The sequence below is a fragment of the Tympanuchus pallidicinctus genome, unplaced genomic scaffold (genome assembly GCF_026119805.1).
Source record: "Tympanuchus pallidicinctus isolate F22 unplaced genomic scaffold, pur_lepc_1.0 scaffold16, whole genome shotgun sequence".
Classification (NCBI taxonomy): domain Eukaryota; kingdom Metazoa; phylum Chordata; class Aves; order Galliformes; family Phasianidae; genus Tympanuchus; species Tympanuchus pallidicinctus.
In genome coordinates, this window is record NW_026294679.1 from 11,208,265 (window position 1) to 11,229,130 (window position 20,866).

The 20,866-nt window shown below is 35.0% G+C and overlaps 1 protein-coding gene across 5 annotated transcripts in view; it reads left to right on the forward strand.

Moving 5' to 3' along the window:
• The window catches only part of CFAP43 (cilia and flagella associated protein 43), a 45,809-nt gene that overhangs the window by 6,767 nt on the left and 18,176 nt on the right, over window positions 1-20,866 (forward strand). For 4 of the 5 annotated variants that reach the window (XM_052677926.1, XM_052677922.1, XM_052677923.1 and 1 more), the window contains exons 4-20: window positions 347-514; window positions 1,925-2,075; window positions 6,001-6,151; window positions 7,974-8,036; window positions 9,089-9,168; window positions 9,836-9,967; window positions 10,488-10,604; window positions 11,684-11,764; window positions 12,445-12,593; window positions 13,634-13,737; window positions 14,623-14,763; window positions 16,739-16,908; window positions 17,222-17,374; window positions 17,794-17,924; window positions 18,413-18,578; window positions 19,133-19,243; window positions 20,686-20,763. In XM_052677926.1, the coding sequence (XP_052533886.1) occupies window positions 423-514; window positions 1,925-2,075; window positions 6,001-6,151; window positions 7,974-8,036; window positions 9,089-9,168; window positions 9,836-9,967; window positions 10,488-10,604; window positions 11,684-11,764; window positions 12,445-12,593; window positions 13,634-13,737; window positions 14,623-14,763; window positions 16,739-16,908; window positions 17,222-17,374; window positions 17,794-17,924; window positions 18,413-18,578; window positions 19,133-19,243; window positions 20,686-20,763 (2,070 nt within the window). In that variant the 5' untranslated portion in view covers window positions 347-422. The remainder of the gene's footprint in view (window positions 1-346; window positions 515-1,924; window positions 2,076-6,000; window positions 6,152-7,973; window positions 8,037-9,088; window positions 9,169-9,835; window positions 9,968-10,487; window positions 10,605-11,683; window positions 11,765-12,444; window positions 12,594-13,633; window positions 13,738-14,622; window positions 14,764-16,738; window positions 16,909-17,221; window positions 17,375-17,793; window positions 17,925-18,412; window positions 18,579-19,132; window positions 19,244-20,685; window positions 20,764-20,866) is intronic. The other variant, XM_052677924.1, reaches the window with a different exon arrangement.

The following is a 20,866-nucleotide window of genomic DNA, read 5'->3' on the forward strand; positions in this document are numbered from 1 at the left end:
AAGTGTTTATTGTCTATTCAGTCAGTGACACAAGTAGGAGGAAAATGCATGTCTCCTGCTCTTTTCACAAAAGGAAAGGCTTGGTAATGTTTCTAAAATGCCTGTTTTCATAATTAGTTTACTTTTCAATCTCTTTGTAGCAGTACTGATTTTTATATGTGGCTAATTATCCACATCCTTTTAATTCTCAGGAGAACTTGGCTTATTTGACAGCATGTTTGGTGTTTTTTGTCAGTGACGTATCTGTTTGTATACCTTGATCTTGAATGTCAGTCAATCACATCCATATATTTATCTTGAGTGATTTAACTTGAGTGAATTTTTTCTTTTACTCTCCTTAATGAAGGAACTGGCAAGAGAATATCCTCCTGTGCAGTGAGTCTCAGCCAGGAGTAGCTGCAACCTCCATAAGTTTTAATCCTATGAACTGGCAGCAGCTCTGTTTTGTTACTGAGAGCTCTGTTACCATCTGGCATATTGAAAGAAATCATGATGAGCATTGTCTTATACAAAAGTAAGTGAAACACCTTTTAAGTTCAAAGAAAGATTTGGGAGTGTATTATAATGACTAAGACTAGCAACCTGTATCTGTTTGCAAAGAACTTAATTCAGTTTAGTCTGCCTAGCAATTACAATCACTAATTGTTAAAGCACAACCAGTGTGAATCTGTCTAATCAATCAGATGAATTGAGTATATGATTTTGTAGTACTCACTTGACCCAGCTTTGCACACAACTGAAAATTATATTAGTCAGCACTTTTGGTAGCTGTCTCTATTAAGAGCTGCCCTATTGCATCAATATAGTGCCTAGATTGCTCTCCCATTCCTGTAAGTGGTAATGTTGAATAGTGAGTGGGAATGTGTATTGCTTTTGTGGCTATGGAACTGCCACATGTGGGTCAAGTTGCTTTCTAGTAAGCACAATTAAGCAGTTTGTAGCTGCAATCACAGATTTTACCAAAAGCAGCATCTGTTTTTGTATGATTTCCAGCTTATGTGGCCAACTTACAGAGAGGGTGGCTCTGTCAATGCAGATCACTGAGAACAGCAAATATAAATGTGCTCTAAAATTTTCTTTGAGGCTGATATGAGAACAGATGGACTAATACGTATTCAAGATGGAAGCCTCAGAGGATGACACAAATACTGTTGCAGTGGCAGCTATTCCACAATTCACAGCAGCATATTTTATCTCATTGACTATGACTAACCAGTATGTTACCACTGATGTGGTTATACAATAAGTATATAAATACTAAAAGTATAGACAAGGCTTTGATTTGAGATATCAAAACAATTTTTAATGCCTTCTGTCACTTAGAGTACACATAAACCTATATGCTCATTTTTCTACTTCTTATTCCATTGAGTAGAGGTTAGGCCTTCTCTGTGAATTAGTTATTTCACATAATACTTTTACCAAATCATAAATGAACATAATTTGTAAGCTACAGAATCCTTACTTCCTGCTCATGTGCTGATTATCAGAATGTAACAGGGAAATACTGCTATTACTTTTTTCATTGTATCTAAATTTTTTTCCAAATAAACATTAAGCTTGAATCGTCATAGCTTATGCAAGGTAAGTGTGTAACATTGTTAATCCAACTGAAAACAGCAACAAGAATGGATAGTTATTTGTCTAAGGCAGTAGGAAAAGACAATGAATTAGTGTGGCAATCCAGTTCTGCCAGATAGGGGCCTCTCTTGAAGCAGAATTGCCATTAGCTGTTAGTGAAACAATATTTCACGTAGAGTAATTCTGTACAGTGGTTTTCCATTACTGTTGCTGAAGTAAACCTTGGTGTCTCTTCTCAAAAAATGTGCTTCCCAGTGTTGTATCAACATATACTATTTGTAATATTTCTCCTCAGATAGTTTATATTGTTGGTTTTTTTTTTTTTTTTTTTTTTTTTTTACAGCCCTGTGAAACTCCCTGATGTGCAAGGTTCTCTGAATCATCATAAGGATTTGTTTTTCCCATATCCTTGTGTTGAAGATCCCTACCATGGCCCTGTTATGCCAGTTTCAGCCATTGCTGGACTGGTAGGAGATGAAGCAGAAACATTTGTGGTAGCTACTCATTTTGTCCATTTATTATTCCAAGTCATTATATTTTTTATCCATTTAGATGTTAAGAAATTAATTGTAATGTCTGTTTAAACAGGTACAATCCAGGATATAGATTTGTTGTTTCAGAAATGTATTTGAAATATGTTTTGACAGATTCGCAAGGCATGCTACTATTGTGCAGTACAGTAAAATACAGACATTTCTGACATGTCCTGGTGTAGCAGTATGTCTGTACAGTGGAGGTACTGCTCTCTATCCCAGGAGCATTAACAGCATGTCAGCATTTAACCATTCCTGAGCTAATGAGAGCTGTTGAGACCTTGAAAACTTATTCCCATGTTAAACTGATAAAAACTGTCAGGTATCTTTACTTCCCTTTGGGGTTTGTTCTCTTCTTGACTCTGAGAGTGTCTCAAGCTGTGAAAATACTGAAAGCTTTATTCCAAACAGCAGCCTCTGCTTTTGAAACACATTCCCAGTCCACTGGTGGTGCTGGATCTTGACCATTTGCTGTGTTTGTTTGATCATTTACTTGCTAGCCTCCTTAGAGGTATGAAATGAAAGCTTCAGGAGTTGTCATTTTGTTTGAAATTTACTTTCACTTGACTGTTAACTAGAAACAACTGACACTGTGGAAACACTTAATTTGCAAATCTGAGATTCCCTTTTAGGATTAAGAACATCTGTTTTATGGCTTGTGTTATACATATGATACTGGAACTACTGTACACTAGATGATGCAGCATTACATTGTCTTTTTGCTGGGTAAACGTGAGTTCTATATTATCAGATCAATATACCACACGTTTATGCAGTAAGCCTTTATTACAAAGCAGAATGCGGAAAAAAATTGCAAATGGGAAATTATTTTTCCTTACCTCATCCTCTTTTACGTGGCATTTGCAGGGCTTTTTAACTGTGACTACAGATGTCCTTGGCTTCCAGGCAGACTACATGTCCTTTACTGACTTTGATTACACCTGAGCTACTTATATTTCAAAACACTTAGAACATGGAAAATAAAGATGGAATATGTTCATAAGCATCGTTGCCTTTTTATTCTATCTTACTGCTTCTGATAATATGTACAGCACCTCAACTGCAAAAAATGCTTGATTCTTTAGCCTGCAGTGTGAGCTATGAGAGGGAGAAAGAAACAATATATTAGGCCTGTGAGTATTAAAAGAATTTGTCCTTGTAGCAAACTATTCCATTCATCAAGATCAAATACTCCTCTGTGGAATGCTGCAGACAGAGTTCTAAGATTTCAGTGAAGAATTAAGACCTTCTTGTGGTTTCCATCACCGTTTGCATCCCTGTTATTTCCAGCTCTGCTTGTGAATGTATCACAGTCACTGAACTTTTATTTCCCTGGAACTGAACATTCTCTGTATAGTCATAATTTCAGCTTTCTGTGAAAATTTTCTGCCTAGCATTTCAAATGTAGCAGACTTGTGCCATATTTATGATCTATTTCTTGCAAGTTCTTGTGCTTGAACTTGCAGATCTACATTGTTAGCTTTCTCACATGGAAGAAAATGTGCTTTCAGCCATATAAGGTACCTTTATGGGGTCTTTGCATTCCCAACTGCCTCCAGGAAAATCTAGATTTCTTTTTATGGGCTTCAATATAATCATCTTCTCCTTAAGTATAGAAATATTTGTGAAGTAAGAGTAGGTTGATTTAATTCTACTAGTTCTTGACCAAGATTTCCTCTCCTTTCAAATTAGGAGATATATATTTTGGTATTTATTTACTGTCCAAACACCCTAGGCAGATGGATATTTTTTGGTTATGAAATACTAGCAAAGTTGTGAACATAAGATATTTTGGAATGATTTTTCAGGAATATGAACTGAGGTCAATGTTTTTCGTGTTGATATAAGCATCAAAAGTGGAAAGCCATTTATTTACATTAATAAGTAGAGAGATTACTCTCAACTCATAGTCCATGGTTGCTCGGAGGCAGTAGCACACTCCTAAGGAGTGCGTGGCAGTCGTGTAAGAAAAGCAAGTCTGCTGCATGTGCACTTGTTTGCATCTCTGTTAGGGGTCCATGCTCCGGAGCCATTGAGACTAACTGTGTACCACAGTGTAACCACAGTGGGGCAGCAGAGTGAAAGGAATTGAAATATTCAAAATATTTCAATCAATTTTTTCTTCCATTATACTGTTTTAGTTGTGTTTTGATATTTCTTACTGTCATGATCTGAGTTTTATGAATTTACTTTGCAATCACTTTACTTGCAAATCACAGCTCACTTGAATCCATTGTATCCCCAGTAATGATGTTATTCCTTTGTTTTATTATAATTTCCTTTGTGACAATGGATTTTTTTTCTTTGAAGAGGTGTTAATTTTAAAAGAAGTTGTTGAACTTACAGAAGTTCAACAAAAGTCTGCATTATTGTTATGCACCACTGTACCATTGCACAATTGAAGAATTGATCTTGTTTTGAATTTACATAATCTCACCCTAGGATTAACATATTTTACCTACCTTATGTAAAGGCAGTCATGACAGCAGGCATAAGGGGACGTGCAAAGACAGAAGTTGTCTTTGCAGAGGAAGCTTCTGATTCACAGTAGTTCAGTTACATCTTGCCAAAAGATTTGTGCTGTTCAAGCTATGTAAAATGAGGGAAAATGCCTATATTAAATGTTTCTCTGGGTGATGCATAGTTCCATCTTGCTATAGATTTATTAGTTTGTCCTTTTTTATTATTCAGAATGCTTTGTAGGCATAAATAAAGAGTGAGTTGCCTATCCAGAATTATATAGGAAGTCATTGGCATATTTTACTAATGAATTCTAGATGCCTATGAATCTCTGTCCTATGCTTTCATCACAAGTGCATCCATATTTTCTCTTTTGATAGAACCTTCAGTGAGACAGCAGGAGAATTTATAGAATTATGGATTCTTCTTTTATTTTATCCATCAGATTCAGTATTGTTCCTCTTCTCCACTTCTGCTCTTTGAATCTTCTTAATGTTCTTACAAGGTGGTGTTTTTTTGTTGTTTTTTTTTTTAGTGACTCTGCTTCAATCTGGTTATTTCTATTATGGTATTTATGTAGCTCCTAGCTCCTATTGCTATTGTATCTGAACAGCTCGCAGCCTTTAATAATATTTGGTGGAGAGATACTGTTGTTCCCATTTTATGGATGACAGATTTCAGTTTTGTTTTGGAGAAATGAAATTTCAGGTGTATAGTAGTCTGTGCCAAGGATATTTCTAGATCTAATTTATGCACGATGCAAAGATTAACTGAGCTGTTTTTCAGACTAATTTGGTTATAAGATAAGCTATTTAAACAAAGCGTGTTCTAATTCTACCAAGAATGCAGTGTCATAAAATGAAGAAGAAAAAAGCCAACAGGATGTGTCTGCAAAATCAGGCTCTTCTGTAAAGTAGTTTGAAATACGTTTGTCAGGATGAGGTCATATTAGGTAATCATTTAAATTTGGACTCCTAGTGCTATTCTGATGGGGGGGAAAAACAATCTAGGAGCTGACTGTTGATTTTCTTTTTTTCATAACTTCATTATTAAGAAACTGGGAGATTACTTAGTTGTAGTGGGACAGTATCTTTGTTAGAGTGGAGGATATACCAGAGGGGATTTCTAAGCCAGAAGGCAAAAGTGCTGGATAATAAATCAAAACAAATTTTACACTTTTAATATGATGAAAATATGATTTGTCATTTACACAAGCTTCTAGGGAGGAATGTATGTTCTAGAATTCTGCCACCAGACATTGGTTTTTCTGGAAGATGTTCATGTTTCTCGTGTTTCCCTTCTCAGTAGAAGGATGACTGAATAAAAAAGAAGTCAGGCTCTGAAATAATTTCTTGGCCTTGAAATGTTCCTAACTATACAGATATTTGCCAGTTGTTAATTGAACTTGTTTATTTTTGTGCTGAAGCCTAGAAGTGATATTAAGCCTTCATTGCGTCCTACTGCCCATTGTTGGACTGCGACCTCTGACATTTACCTGGGCTGTCAAGAAGGTTATATTTTGGCAATTGATACTATGAAATGCAGTGCTTCAATTATTCAACGAAAACCTCTATCTGGTAAGAAATAGCTGTTGTGTGTTTTATTCGTGTATGGAGGAAGACAGAAAGGACTGTGAAGAGTTTTTTGGCTTTATTCTGTTGTGTAACCTGCAGAAATTGTAATGCTGTACTGGAGAGCTATAAGAGAACCGTTTTCCTTTATTAATAAAGTAAACATGTCAGAATTTCTGTTGATTTCTAAGTCTTTAGCACCCTTTAATTGGCAGTCATTTTTCTCAGCCAAAAAAATTTAAAGAGCTCTAAATACATTAAAACCATTTGATAAAATGAACGATAATTCCAATAACCTATATCTTATTAACAGCTTTATTAGATTAGCTTCATACTACTAATATAGCAACTGTACACGGTCCTTTTACAGCTAGTTAAGTACAGTAATTTATTTGCTCTTGCAGGGTATATTTTGGGTTCTCCCTTGGTATGTTAGCTAATGTTAGAACATATCTTTGAAGACTCATGTTTAGCATGATGTTGATTAACAACACAACTGAATGTAATATAAAGTTTCTTAATATAATTCTTTGAGATCAGCAGTTACATAAACAATTTCCTAATGAAAAGAAGACTGTAAATACAGTTAGGCTAATGTAGAAGGTATGAACCACAGAGAGCAGGCAGAAGATGCCTCTGGCTTAAAACAAAGCAATTTACTTTTAAATTATTCTAGAAAGCTTGGCACGTCTTGGATTGATTGCAGCTTGCTAAGGTAATTTGTCTCCCTAATGTGTATTCTCTTTTTTTTTTTTCATGGGGACATTTGGCATGCTGGTGAGTGAACTTTCCTGGCAACAGCAGCCCATTGCATACTTTTTTTTTCTAGGAACCTTGAAGACTCACCCCAACTCTCTGCCATGTGCTGCTCATACAGAGGGCTTCCAAAATGGATAACAGTTAGATGTGGCCAGCATAAGCAGTTCTGGCAATGGCAACCTATACTCTGTCGTCCTTTGCAGGGATGGGAGATGTCAGTCCTACTGTGCACATGTAGTTCAATGGTTTGGTCAGATGGTAAAAGGAGCAGTAGAATGTGCTGCTTCTCAGACTAAAAGTGAGCAATATGATGTTGCACACCAACATAGAACTTTTTCTCTAATGAATGCTGACTGGGAGTTAATAGACAGGCTGACAATAACTTCGATTTTTTTCTTTTGCCAATTACATAAATGCTTTTAAAGTGAAGCAAGCATTCCTGACTTTTCCAGAGTACTGTATCTCTTTTCAGTAAAGCAATGCTGCTCATAAATAAATAAATAAATCCAGCATTATTTTTCCACTTTTGAAATTGTCACTTGTAAAGCTCAAGAGCTGCAAGTCATCAACAAGAAAAGATGAGGTGTGACTAGATTTTTTTTGTAGAAAGCAACAAAAATATTTGCCATCTGGACTTTAATTTGGCCTATATGTTCTTCTTTGTGTTGTGTCCTAAGACTCTAACAAATGTCTGTAAGCATATTGTATTGAAGGTTCTACATCATTTAAAGCATTCAATGTTTCTGTTTAGCAGAATACTTAAGTGTGTGTCCAACTTTAAGCACTTCTTTTTACAACTGTCAACTGAACCAGAGAAAGATGGGTCAACAGTTGAGCTGTATGATTTTAGTGGTCTTCTCCAAACGTAATGATTCTATCAGTGTATGAAAGATTGTGCCTGCTCAGTTGTACAAATGACAGAAAGGATTAATATTGGGAAAGAACACACATTTTTATTTCAATATACTAAACCCCACTTTCTGTTCAGTAGACTGGAATGCAACTGATATTTAGTGGAATATTGACATATAAACAAGGTTAATGAGATAAATTGTTTTTTCTTGTGCAGAACAGGTACGTAAAGTATCGGACATGTTGGACTACATTCGTAGAGAAGTACAGAAAAAGAAAGGTATTTCTATATTCCAGTTAAGCTAGTCGATTTTTAGTCAGCACCAGTAATGGCTGAGAGTTATAGTATGTGAGTGTAGTTGGAAGTTGCTGCTTAGATGAGCTCAGATCACCCCTGCCTCTACAGATTGATGGCAATCATTATTGTGTGTCTGATGAATAACTAATGGGCTTTCAGTTAATACCCAATGAATTGCCTCAGGAAAAACAGTGGCAGTGAAATCATTTCTGTTCCCTACTGGTTAATTTTTATAACTGTAAGAAGTTGTAATTTAGTTGAGTTAGGATTTTAGGGGGTTGTTTCAAGCACTTTGAGTTCCATAGTACAAAAAAAATTTATATTTTAGAGGAAGTTCAGCACAAGGCCACAAAGATTAGCACAGAGTTGGAATGCATGACATAGAAAGATGGGCTGAAAGAACTGTGTTCATCTTGAAGGAAAAGGGGGATTTTGCTACTGTTTCAGCTACCCATTGAAAAGTAGTAGAAAATATGGAACCAGACAGGTAAAGGATATAGTTGACACCAGCAACGTTTCTGGGTAGATAATAGGAAAAGAATAATCAAACTGAAGGTGGTCAGATATTTGGACAGGTTGCCCAAATAAATCATAGGATTTCTTAGTAATATTCAGGCGTCAGCTGGATATTACTCTGAACAACATGCTCTAGCTTTGAAGTTGTGTCTCAGTTTGAGTTGGCCCTGTGCTGAATGGGAAGGTGGGTGTATCAGAGGACTCCTAGGGTCTGTTCCAGCCTAAATCATTATATGATTCTCTTACTGACAAACTTAGTATTTATCTTTGTAGCTGTTCTGCAGCATTTACAGAATTAAATGATTTCTCCAATCAGTTTCTAGTTCATCAGGCCACAGTAGTATTGTCATTTCAAATTATGTATACCCACCTTATCCTTTATTATCATGGCGCAAAGGTCAAGAATTACATGGACAGTAGAATATTTTTGCTCTCAAGTAATCAACTTCCAGATTTAATGCTGAGATGCATTGCTGCAATAAATTAAAGTATATTTTGTGTTGGTCTTCTGCTTGTAGGTGGCAAACCAAAGGCCCTGCAAAGAACAGTTGTGTTTACCATGGCATTTTGTAATGAGGGACTGTACACAGCTGGAATTGTAAGACATCCTTCATGATTTTACTTACTAATATGATGTCAAAATCGAAGAATATTCATATTGAATACATTTACAGAGTTCTCTTCAAAGACAAGCTAGAAAAAAAAGTGGAGGGTTGCAGAGCTGTAACAATTCTCTCTGGCATAGTGTGTTCCTTTTTAAGGCTTGAGACAAGAAATCAGGAGGGGGCAGGGTAGGAAGAGATTCCACTCTTGTAGTTAAAGTGACAAAAGAGGATAACCTATTTTTAACAAAGAACAGTACTCTAGAGGAACAGAAAAGTAGAGAAAATGGCCAGGAGATTTGTCTGTCTATTTTGTGCAAAATGTACTTCACCTTTTAACCCAAACTCATGATGCCATTGTTCATTACTGCTTAGAAGTAAAACATTCTTATATTATCTCAAAAAAAAAACCCAACAAAATGAAATCTTAAGCATTAACTGATTAGTCCTTCTTTATCAGACACGAACTGTTACTAAGACTTGTATTAAGGATCTCCTCAGTGGATTTGTTATTCAAAGTAAGAATCCTCTGAGTAGAGACGTAATAAAGGCAAACCAGATTGTTAGAGATGATATACTGTTAAAAACTTTAGAGGTTTTTAGTAGTTCTTGCTGTTAAGTTTGCCACTTAGAACTAATGTGGATTTATACTTTTCTGCACAGGAGGGCATTTTATACATGTATCGTATCAGAGATCTCCAGTATGAGATGGAAATCTGTGCTGACATCTCAGAGCCCATATCCACCCTCATATTCTCTCCTGATTACACAATACTTCTGATTATTACTGATCAGGTATAGTATTTGAGATAATAGCAGAACGTATGAGATGTTCCTGTGATGCTATGTGTGTTGGTACTGCTAATGTGATTGTGTGAATCTGTGAAACTTCCATAATGCTATCCCCACAAGTAAAGCAATTTATACCAACAGTAAACTCAGTCGGTGCAGTGTTTCTAACAAAAGATTGGAAGGATTTTAATGAAGCATAGAACTGTCTTCTACAGATGGTTGATTATAAAGTACAGTTGATTCTTGTAGTAAGACAGAATGGGGTGTTTAAAATCATTTCATTAAAGAAATTTTGAAAAGAGAAATATTTAGAAAATCTGACTAGCTGAATAACTATCAAATGATCCTCAGCAAATATAGGTTAATAAAATCTGTAAAACTCATGTGAATTCTATTGGGCACTTTTAAACTAAGTTTAGAAAGAAATAAAAACCTCTAAAGAATTAAGATAAGGAAAGTGTTTGAAAGCTTTTAATGAGATGTTTCATAGCGCTGTGATGGATCAGTACTTTTTATTTGTCAGGGAACAATCTATTCTTATGAACCTGCCCACAGTGGAGAAGCTGTCAAACTCCTGAATGCATTCAGCAGTTATTTGCTGGCTGCTGATTTCCTTACTCCGGGGGACAAGTACTGTGTGGTAAGAAAAGGCTTTTTTTGTGTATCTGATGGTGAGGTTTTTTAGGGAACCAATATATTGCTAAGGTGCAAAACCAACAGCCTTATGGAGGCTGGGTCTGTATTGATTTTTGCTTCAGTGGTATAAATACCGGTTAAAAGAAGTAAATGGGGTCCAGTCAGGTATGGCCTATAAAAAAGTATAAAAGAAATTTCCTTTGAGTGTAGAGTGGATGCAGATTGCTAAAATGTCATACTGTCTCTGCTGTTGATTTCTGTCAATCACAGTTTGTCTTAAATTCAATTTAGAGAATAGATTTTAAAACAAGGAGTTTCCTACTGATCTTTTCAGCCCTCAGCATAAATTGGAACAGAAAGAGTTGCCCCTACCCTGGGTCCAGAGACAAAGACGACCTTACTAATTGGTCTGTCAATTCCGAAAAACTCCTTGCTTTCATGCTGTCTTTGATTCCTGTAAGACATATATTTTAGTAAGTCTGATTCGTCCCCTGGCCATGAATTCTTTGTGTGGGTGGTGTAAGAACATTGGAGTCTTCGTTTATTGAATCTGTTTCTTTGCTAGCACAGCAATGATGCATTTTATTTGCTTCAGAATAAGTACAGTGAGGATTGATTGGCCTCTGGCAATACTTTTCTGTGAAATTATGAAATTGTCTGTATACAAGCAGATCAACCATAATTGGTTTTGGTTTTTTTTTTTTTTCATGTGAGAAAGTGGCGACCTCTTCTTTGGGACTTTCCTGTGTGAAGAAAATTCCAAGTGTTTTGTTTTTTTTTTTTTTTTACTGCTGACAGAATGTTGACAGTGCTGATATTGATCCATTTTGCCCTGCATTGTCTCTTGCTGCTTAAAGGCCATTCCTACACTTGCAGCAATTCACAAAAAATATTAAATATTTTCTTTGCTCTCGCGGCAGCTGTACTTAAAGTAGAAGCCAAATAATCCCAACTGAAACTAGGAACTCCTGATCTGCTACACTGAGACAGTAGCTAAATTTATATCCTATAGAAAATCAATAGCTACTTCCAGATAATGTGGTTATTCCACCCTCCTCTGATTATGTTTTTTGTCTCTTCAAGTCTGTAACAATTTCAGGTGAAGTAAAAGTTTGGCTTCTGGAAAATGGGACTTGCCTCAGCGTGCTAAACCTTGATATTGAGGTACACACTAACTAGAAGCTTATGTTGTAAGAAATACTTAAAATTTTCATTTCAATATTTTTGTTTTATACTAAAATATTGCTCAAAATCAGATCAGCCGATTTTGAGAAAAGCTAAATAGAATCTTTCAATAACAAATGAGGGATTTTATATTTCAGAAGGTTTCCTTGAACTAGACATGAATTTAACTCAGAGAGCAGAAAAGGCAGCCTGATGTCCTGGTGTTCTGTTTTAAAGAATTCATTTGTAAATAATCTGTGTGGTATTACTTTACTAAATTTGTACTTTTAATGTATGTCAAAATTGACAGGAAATTTTTCAAGTGCATGAAAACTGTCTTGACTGATCTAAGTAAGAAACTTTAAGAAATGGGTTGATTTCAAACTGATAATATTTTGTCCCAACTTAAGATGTATTCAAGTACTGAAAAATCCTGTGGATTTTTTTTGTGGAATAGATAATTATATTTAGATAAGTAGATATAGAGCATGAGGAGAAGTGCTTATGATGTCTATTAAAATCCTGCTTTCTAATAATGTAGAGTTAGAGGTAAATCACATTGATTTTATTCTCTGAATTTTAGAGAGTTGTAAATACTAAAAGAAGTTGCATTCTAACTTATAGCATGATGTTCTACAACATGATATGGAGCTTTTAAGTATCTTTTATTTCTCAATTAGGCAACGGCTATGGCTTGCTGTCCCTCTTCAAACAGTGTTGCTGTAGGAACAAAAGGGGGTCAAATCTATTTTATTGACATTACCAAAGTTGAAGCTCCACGGGTTGTTCACAGAATTTTTCTTTCCAGATTTCCAGTACTATCTTTGCAGTAAGTATGCAGTAACAGGGGCAGTAATGGTGTCAAATTATTGCTTGAATAATGCAGTTGAACACAAGTTTTTTTTGAAGTTTTTGTTCTAAAAATGTCAAAGTATTTTAACAGTTTAAATATTTGTTTCAGCAATACTTTTTTTTCTGAATTACTTACAAGAGTACTAGTACCAGGATTTAGATGATAAAAATACAATATTGTATTTTTAAGGAAAGTTAAGGGAGCACTAAATACATTGATGCATGAGATCCTTTCTGACAGATCACTGTATGGAGTAATTATGTGCAATGTCATCTATCTGGACTTAGAGGGTGATTTCTCAATGAATAAAAATTCAAGGTTTTTTGAAGTTAACTTTAAGCCTTTGAGTCATCCCTTCTTACATGGTCGTTCCTTTTGTTACAATTATTAATAATTCATTTGCTCACAGTTCTTGAATTTATCAATCCTCCTATAAGTACCTTTTGTGACCTAATAGTCTTACTCTTTATTGCTGTTGTTTTTCAGTAATCAATATATGTGAGAGTATTTTCATTCTGTCTTAAAAAAACAAACAAACAAACAAAAAAACACAACAAAATGGATTTGAACTACTAAACATTAATATAAATCTGCTTGTTGTTTAGGGAGTCAGACGGAATCTCTTTTCACATTTACCTAATGTAAAACACCAGAAATAGATACAGAAAGCAACTTACTAAAGGGAAATCAATGCAAATATAATCAAAATAATATGAAAATGTGTCCAGTGGTTTTATTTGAAATAATTGAACTTCAGAGGAAGTTGATAAAATAGACTACCTTGGGTACTCTTAGCTTTAGATCAAACACCTGCTCAATTAGTGCACTTGTAGCACTGGCTCTGACTCTGTGAAACTAGAAACTGAAATTTCAGTTGTGTTTATGCCCTCAAGGAAGTCAGCAGCTATGAGGATGGAATTGCGAACAAAATGTTACCCTTTTATTGACTGTATTGAACTGTTTTTGGAGCATAACATTCAAAACTGGATTTGTACTTGGTTTTTTGTTTTCCTTAGTTATGATCAGAGTGGCCAGTTCCTCATCATTAGAGCTGTGGAAGGATATATCTTTATTCTAGATGCTCGGCCTTCAAAATTATTCCAAGTTCTTGGATATGTAGGTAATACATGAAACAACATTAATTACGTCGTGTTTTCACTATTTGTTGTGTTTTAAATATACTTGCATGTCAGATTAAGCCACCCTTCTTCGACTACTTAAATGTAAGGAGGACTAATTATAAAAATATTTTTCCTATCAGTTTTCAAAACTAATCATGTGCTGGTAAATCTCTTAAGATCTCTTTGGCTGACAGTGTGAGGGATTACACTAATTATTGATAGGTCATGATGTCTGAGTGCAATTTCTTGTTAGAAATGCCCACTACCGACCTCTTTCTCGTGGGGACTGCTGGAATTGTTCAGTTTGGTGGTTGAAACTGAATAGTTAAAAATGATGAAATTTTAACTTGCAACAAAAATTGTTCTGTAAATCTATAGGTAGTCTCTCAATTCCAGCAACATACTTACGCTCATATCTGCGTATATAGATTGTCATCTTAAATTAAGTCCAACAGACATTATTTTATGATCTGAATAGGTTTGACTTCCAGGATAATACTTGGAAAGTTCATATGTTAAACTGTGTTTAGAATTACATCTCCTTAGATAATCTAAATATGCCTGATAATGTTCTCATTTTCTGGGTGATTTCTTAGAACCAGACATTTCTTTGCTTTATTTGGTGGTTTATCAGCAAATTGCCTCAAACTTGCTGAAACTCAAGCTAGATGTAAACTGAGATTTAAATGTTCTGCGTAACCAAAGCACTTAAGTGCTCATCAGTACTTCTGATATCAAGTTGTGGCTTCTCTGACATCTTAATGCAAATTTGAAACAGTCTTGTTGTGCAGAGCTGTATTCTGAAAAGGGGTCTCCATTTTGTTTCATGTAATATCTCAGTAAAAATAATGTTACCATGAAGTAGTAATTTGCTGGTATTTCAGTGTTGGCAGGTGAGGTGGTGAGTCTTTCAGTAGTTTCTGACTTCAAGAACAATGTAGTTGAAGTGATGGTGCTTCTGAATGTAGCAGAGATCCAACAAACAAGGCTGGAAATTTTTTGCCTGTCATCAACACTCATGGAAGGTATGAATTGAAATATATACTTTGTGATGCTTTTATAAGACTAGAATAGATTATTGCCTTTCATTACCCAAAATACTAGCAGTCTTAATCTCTTCCTTCATCTCATCTGTACATTCTTCTGCACCACCATTTCTCTTATGGCTGCCTGGAGACTTAAAGTCAGCTGAATTGTTTCAGTAAAAATACTGTGATATTTTGAGCAAAATGCAGGGAAAGAAGGAGGAAAGTATCTTACATGTAGAATCACAGAGCAACCACTTTACTACTACCACTATTGTTATTGTTGTTATTATTACTACCATGTGGAAATTCCCAAAGTCAACCACTAAGAGACCTTGTGCTTGTCATTACCTACATGCACACTAAGTATATTAAAGTGGAATCTATCCCACCAGCCTCTTCATAGAATTGTAACAGATATATATTAGTTTGTTAAGAACATGTTAAAGGTCAATACTTCTCAAAAAATAATTATTCTGTTCTTATAATTTTTCTATATAGAAGCACCAGGCAGAAATTCCACTGTATTTATAAAATATTAACTTGTAAACCCAGTAAGGAATGTTACAGAGAAACATTCCATGAGAAGCTCTGCACAGTGATGAAAAGGGAAGAAATAAAGAGAATTAAGAATGGTGCACTTCAATTCATCTGCTAAAAATCTGGGCTGTGTATCTGCAGTGTGCAATGTGCATACTGAGATATTAAAGTTAGATATTCTAACTTTAGATAGATCACAAATATTATATGGGGAATGAAGTGAAGGGAACCTGTTTGTGTTTCACTAAATTTTCAAATGGTTGTGCTTCGTTTTATATGTGCAATTCTCAACTGTACAATGTCAGTAATTTTTCTGTGCACATCTGTGGTGTTATAACACTTTTAAATGAGTCTTTTTTTTTAAAAGCAAATAGACACAAAATGGACTCAACTGCTGTAAGTGATCATAGAACTTGTAATATTCTAGGAATGCATCGATTTGGGGTGCTTCCTGGAATCAGATGTAAAACTAAATTAATAGCTGTGGAAGGACTTAAATGCTTTAACTTAAATAAGGCACAGAGTAGGTCAGTGTTGCACATGGTGTCCTCATCACACAGCCAGTGCAGGATAGTGCACTAACAGGGGTTGTCAGTGACAGTGTGAAGTTCCACTTCTATGTCTCTTCCATCCTTGAATTTCCAAGTGAGCAATACTGCTCGAGGTTTCATTCAAGTCCCCGTCATGTTACAGAGAAAGAGTAGTGCAAACCCATTATTTACATCATTCTACTCTTGTGTCATTTACATTAGATGCTACTGGTGACTAGCAAAGCCTTTTGTGGAGAAAAATGAGCTCTAAGTAAGCCTGATACCAATTATTCTGTTAGATATTTACTATATTTTTACTATAGTGTACATTATAATATATACTATATATTATTTATTATTCTGTTTAGTTATTTACAAGTAATTTTGAAAAGGACTTACAACTCACAATCTTTCTTAGAAGTAATCCTCAATGATAGTGTTTTCTCTAAATATACAACATTAGTTTTTAACCTAACCATAGTCAGTTAAATTGGAATATGATTTTTAAAGTTGCTGAGAATCTACATTTTTTTCATCAGTCTTAATGTCAAATGTCTCTTGAAAGCTCAAATTAAACAATCAAGAAGAATAAAATGTCCTTTTGAAAACAGTGATTTGAGCCTCCGTGCAAACTAATTTGCACTGCTCATGTAATACCTAAGAAACTGATTAAATCAGACAAATTTTTACTCACTGTGGCTGAACTGTTGATAGTACTTATTCACAACTAATACAGCTCTCTTGGTACATCACTGCAGTGTGCTGTATTTGCACAGTTAGTGTTTGAAGCTACAAATTTTAACTCAGTCTCCTTGAAAACAATTCATGCTTACTCTTTGCTGAGACTGATTGATTTACGGTAGTGGTGGTGATGTCTCTTCCTCTTTATTTTATCAATCTTTTAGGAATTGATAAGTATGCTAACGATCAAGGAATGCTAAATGCTAGTGCCATTAAAAAGGAGCAATATGTTTTGGAGTACCCTCTGAGTTCAGCAGTCAAACTGAAGGATAACACTGTTTATAGCTATTGTACCTGTGCATCTTTCATCTGTAAATACAATCTCTCTAAACAGGTAAATTCCCAAAAGTTGTTTTACTTTGTCATGGTGATGTACCAGCTAAGAAAGCTCATATATGAAGTGAATATATGACAGGGCATTAGCTGAAAAACTTCTCCACACTTAAAGCATCTACTCCATCCTTAAATATCAGAAGCCTGGCATAAAAAAGATCTTTGTTTTATGAAAGACAAAGCCAAATTCTTGTACTTAAAACTCATGCAGCTTGCAGGCATGTGGTAGATAACCCACAGCTATTGTTAGTCTCCTCAAAATGGCATGGATATGTCAATTATTCTAACTGCTGCTGATATTGTTTGGTTGACAGAGCATTTTGGAAGATCCACCAGTATTTTTATCAGAAAAAGTAATTCCTACCAATCAGTTTGGATCAGGATTCATCTGTTTGTCACCCAACAGCCGATGGCTGGCTTCAGCTGCCAAGGATGGTGTTTTGTTCATCTATGATACTTCTACCATGGTAGGTGGGCACAGGCTTCGTTTGCTTTTCACCTGAAAGACCTGTGAGAGCTACTTTATTTCATAGTAAACTCTTTTTCTCTTTATATATAAAGGTGTTTCAGAAAAAACTTCTGTTGAACATGAATTGACTCAGCAATTGTTTTTATAATGAATGTGAATATGATCACATCTATTAATTTTCTTCTCCAGTAAGTTTTTCGGTTTAAACATGAGTTTACTGATCTTCATCTCCAACAAAATCCATATACAAAAATTGTTCTTATCTCTAGTCAAAAATTATAAACCTGTGAACTCTAGTATTTTATATACTTCATATTGACACTTCAGATAGACCTTTATCTAAAAATAAAGCAGTATAATTTAGAGCCATTATCCATTAAGAAGTTATATTTGATGAACTGTTTCTGACTTTTCTAGGAGCTACTTGTTCAAAACTATTGTCACTCATATGAAGGAGGGGGAATCAGATCTGTGGTATTTTCACCAGATGGCAAATTCATCCTGGTCAGTGGTGAAAGTGACGGTGCCCTGGTGTGTCTGAAATGGAAGTATGTATAAAGTGGCAGAATAAGATTGATGGTATAAATTCTGGGATCTGGGCAGACTAGTTTTTGCATCTGCTTGTGATTCTGATCTTTGTTTTGGTTAGTTTCAAAATAAGGAGAACTGGATTGAGTTGTTTGGTACAAAAGTCACTCCTTTCAACTGTAGAGGTCTCTGCAACTCATGACATTGTGGAGAACATCTTGCAATTTGAGTGTGGTTGCAGTACAAGATATGAGTATTTTCTGATAAATACACATATTACGGATGGTGGGCTTCTTGTCACTTTCAAATAAGCCATCTGAAAATTTCTAATTTCTGTAGAAACTTCATTTAATTCTTGAACACCAACAGCATTGAATCGTAAGTAAAAACACTGTATAGCTGTGTTAAAGAAAACTTAATAGATGTGTTACAGAGAACATTTTAAAATTTCTCAGTTTTCATAATAAAATTTCACAAAAAATATATCAATTCCTTTATTATTTAATAGGAAGGGAAAGGAAATGGAAGTTAAGGAAGCTGATTTGCACTGGCAATCTCTTCTTACTATACTGAACAAGTCTATTTTGGATGAAAATGCTGTTTTAAGATGTATGGCAGGATGGCAGACTGAGTCAGAATCCACATCAGAATCGATTTCAGAAGAGAAATCTGAGGTATTTTCTCAATTTTGGTGAGAAGAAAACATATGGTCATTATCCTAAAGTTTTATTTAAGTACTGTCTTTAAAAAAAAAAAGAAATAAAAATAAACTGTAATCGTTTTATGTTAGTAGAAGAATACCCCTGGCAGGTTGGCTGTGGTTAATAATTAATTTTCTTGGTAATACTGTTCCATGAATGAAAGTTCATTGAAAGACAACTTTCATTTCTTCGCTTTTATTTGTTGTTTTTCTCATATGAATTTGTCATTCACAGTGTAATATTACTGCTATACACTGTGGCTTGTTTGTTGTATGTTCTTCTGTTGAAATAAAGTAGGGCAGTGATTACAGAGTTTAGTAAAGTCATTCCATTATAGTCAAAAGTCTTTGCATAATAGCATAGATTTGCAAGATCAAATCTAGGAAATAAATATATTAATATCCTCTGGAATTTGGTGGTGGTTCCTTCCAGTGTAAGTGATTTATTTATTCATTTTCGTTTTCATTTCTTGTTCTCTTTCCTTCCATCTAAGTACTTGGGATGAATTTTTATATCTTTGTTTCCAGAAGTCACCACTTGAACCTTCCAGTGCAGCTCTGACAGAAGATGGAAACCTTGGAAATTTGCATTCAGACAGTACTAGTGAAATGACCTGGTTATGTCAGAAAACAGAGAAGGTATTTTCATACCAAAGATTTCAAAAGCCAGTAGCCATTTTAGGTGCTGTAGATGAATGTAGTTTCTAAAAATGTAAGGGTATTTTTAAGGTGTTTTAAGGCAGACACCTGAAAAACAGGAGCTTTAAAGACCAAAGGAGCGTTTCTACCCATGGAGCAGACTTGATAACTAGAAAACTTTCTCCCTTTAGAAACCTGTGAAGACATTTACTTCCAAAAGTGTCAAAATGTTGCATAGAAGATGGGTACTAGAAACCAGGAAGGTGTTCTCTTCTTCTCAGGGGCCATAATAACAAATTCTACAACACTATTAAACTAATAGTCAACAATATGACATCAATTGCTAAAAAAACCACTGGGATTTATTTCAGGTTAAAGGTGAAGTAAGGATGTTATGGAGCCAAAGTAAAAATGGATGAAGTATCAGTTTGTAGAGAGGGGATTAAATGCTTTGAGAGCCTGTATTAAGTATAGATTTTTTGTTTATTCAGAAATATGAATTTATGGATTCTAGAAGGTTGTTTATGACATGAACCAGAGCAGTGAGTTTTGTCCAGCTTTTGGGCCTGATTGTATCTCAGAAATGACCTCCCAGATTGTGATACAGTTTCACAAGTGGCTGATATCAATGCACCTGCCACTGAAAGTAGAATCTTCTCCATCCCACTCCCAGGTTTGCATTCTTGTTTCTTCTTAGATGTTGCCACTCATGTTTTGGTTCCTGCATTATAATTTTTCATGACAGATCTATGTGACTGCATCCACAAAACTTCCATGTATAATTATTTTCCAGGTATAGGTGATAAGAAGCAAAGTTTAATGGTCCTAGATTGGTGTAAGATGCTTGTTAATGATTTAGGAAATTTGCATCTGACTTAGAGGATGGGCTCCATCCAGTGTAAGAATCATACTCCGGTTTCATGCAATCAGTAGCCACCATCTTACATAAAGCTGTAAAACTATTCTAGAAAGCAAATTCTAGAGTTGGAGAGCAATTGTGTAATTTTCTCTAAGAGATGAATCAAAGAACAATGTAGCAGCAAACAAAATTTCTCTGCTTTGGGAACAAGTAGCAGGTGTTAATTTATTTTAGTTTTTATATATCCCACTGAAAGTGCTTAGTGATAATGAAAAATCTAAGGAATGTACCACAGCTAACAAGTTCTGGGAGTATGCTTTACCCAGTTCAATGTGCCTGTAATCATTTCACTTGTGCTTACTTTCTTCTTATGTATTTTAAGCTCTGTTGTTTGCAATGTAACCTGGTTGTACAGTTTTTCTCTTGAGCAATTCCAAGAGACATCCTCTGAATTAGTATTATGTCTCTTTCACTTATTTCCCTCTGGCTTTTTCTTTTCTGTACAGATAATGTTCCTTTAGATTGTTTCAATGGTTTTTTTTTCTTCTCTTTTTTGTCTTTCAACAATATATTTGTATGTTAGGTCATTAAGGAAGAGTCTGAAAGGTTTGCCAACCAGAAGAAAGAGATTCAAATGGGAATTAAGAAGCTGCATGAAACTGTGAGTTTTTAAAAGGATGATGACTTCCTTACCAAGTCTTTTGATTTGTTGTGTTTATTTTAGTAACTTGACACAAATCACCTGTTTTCCACCAATTTGTTGT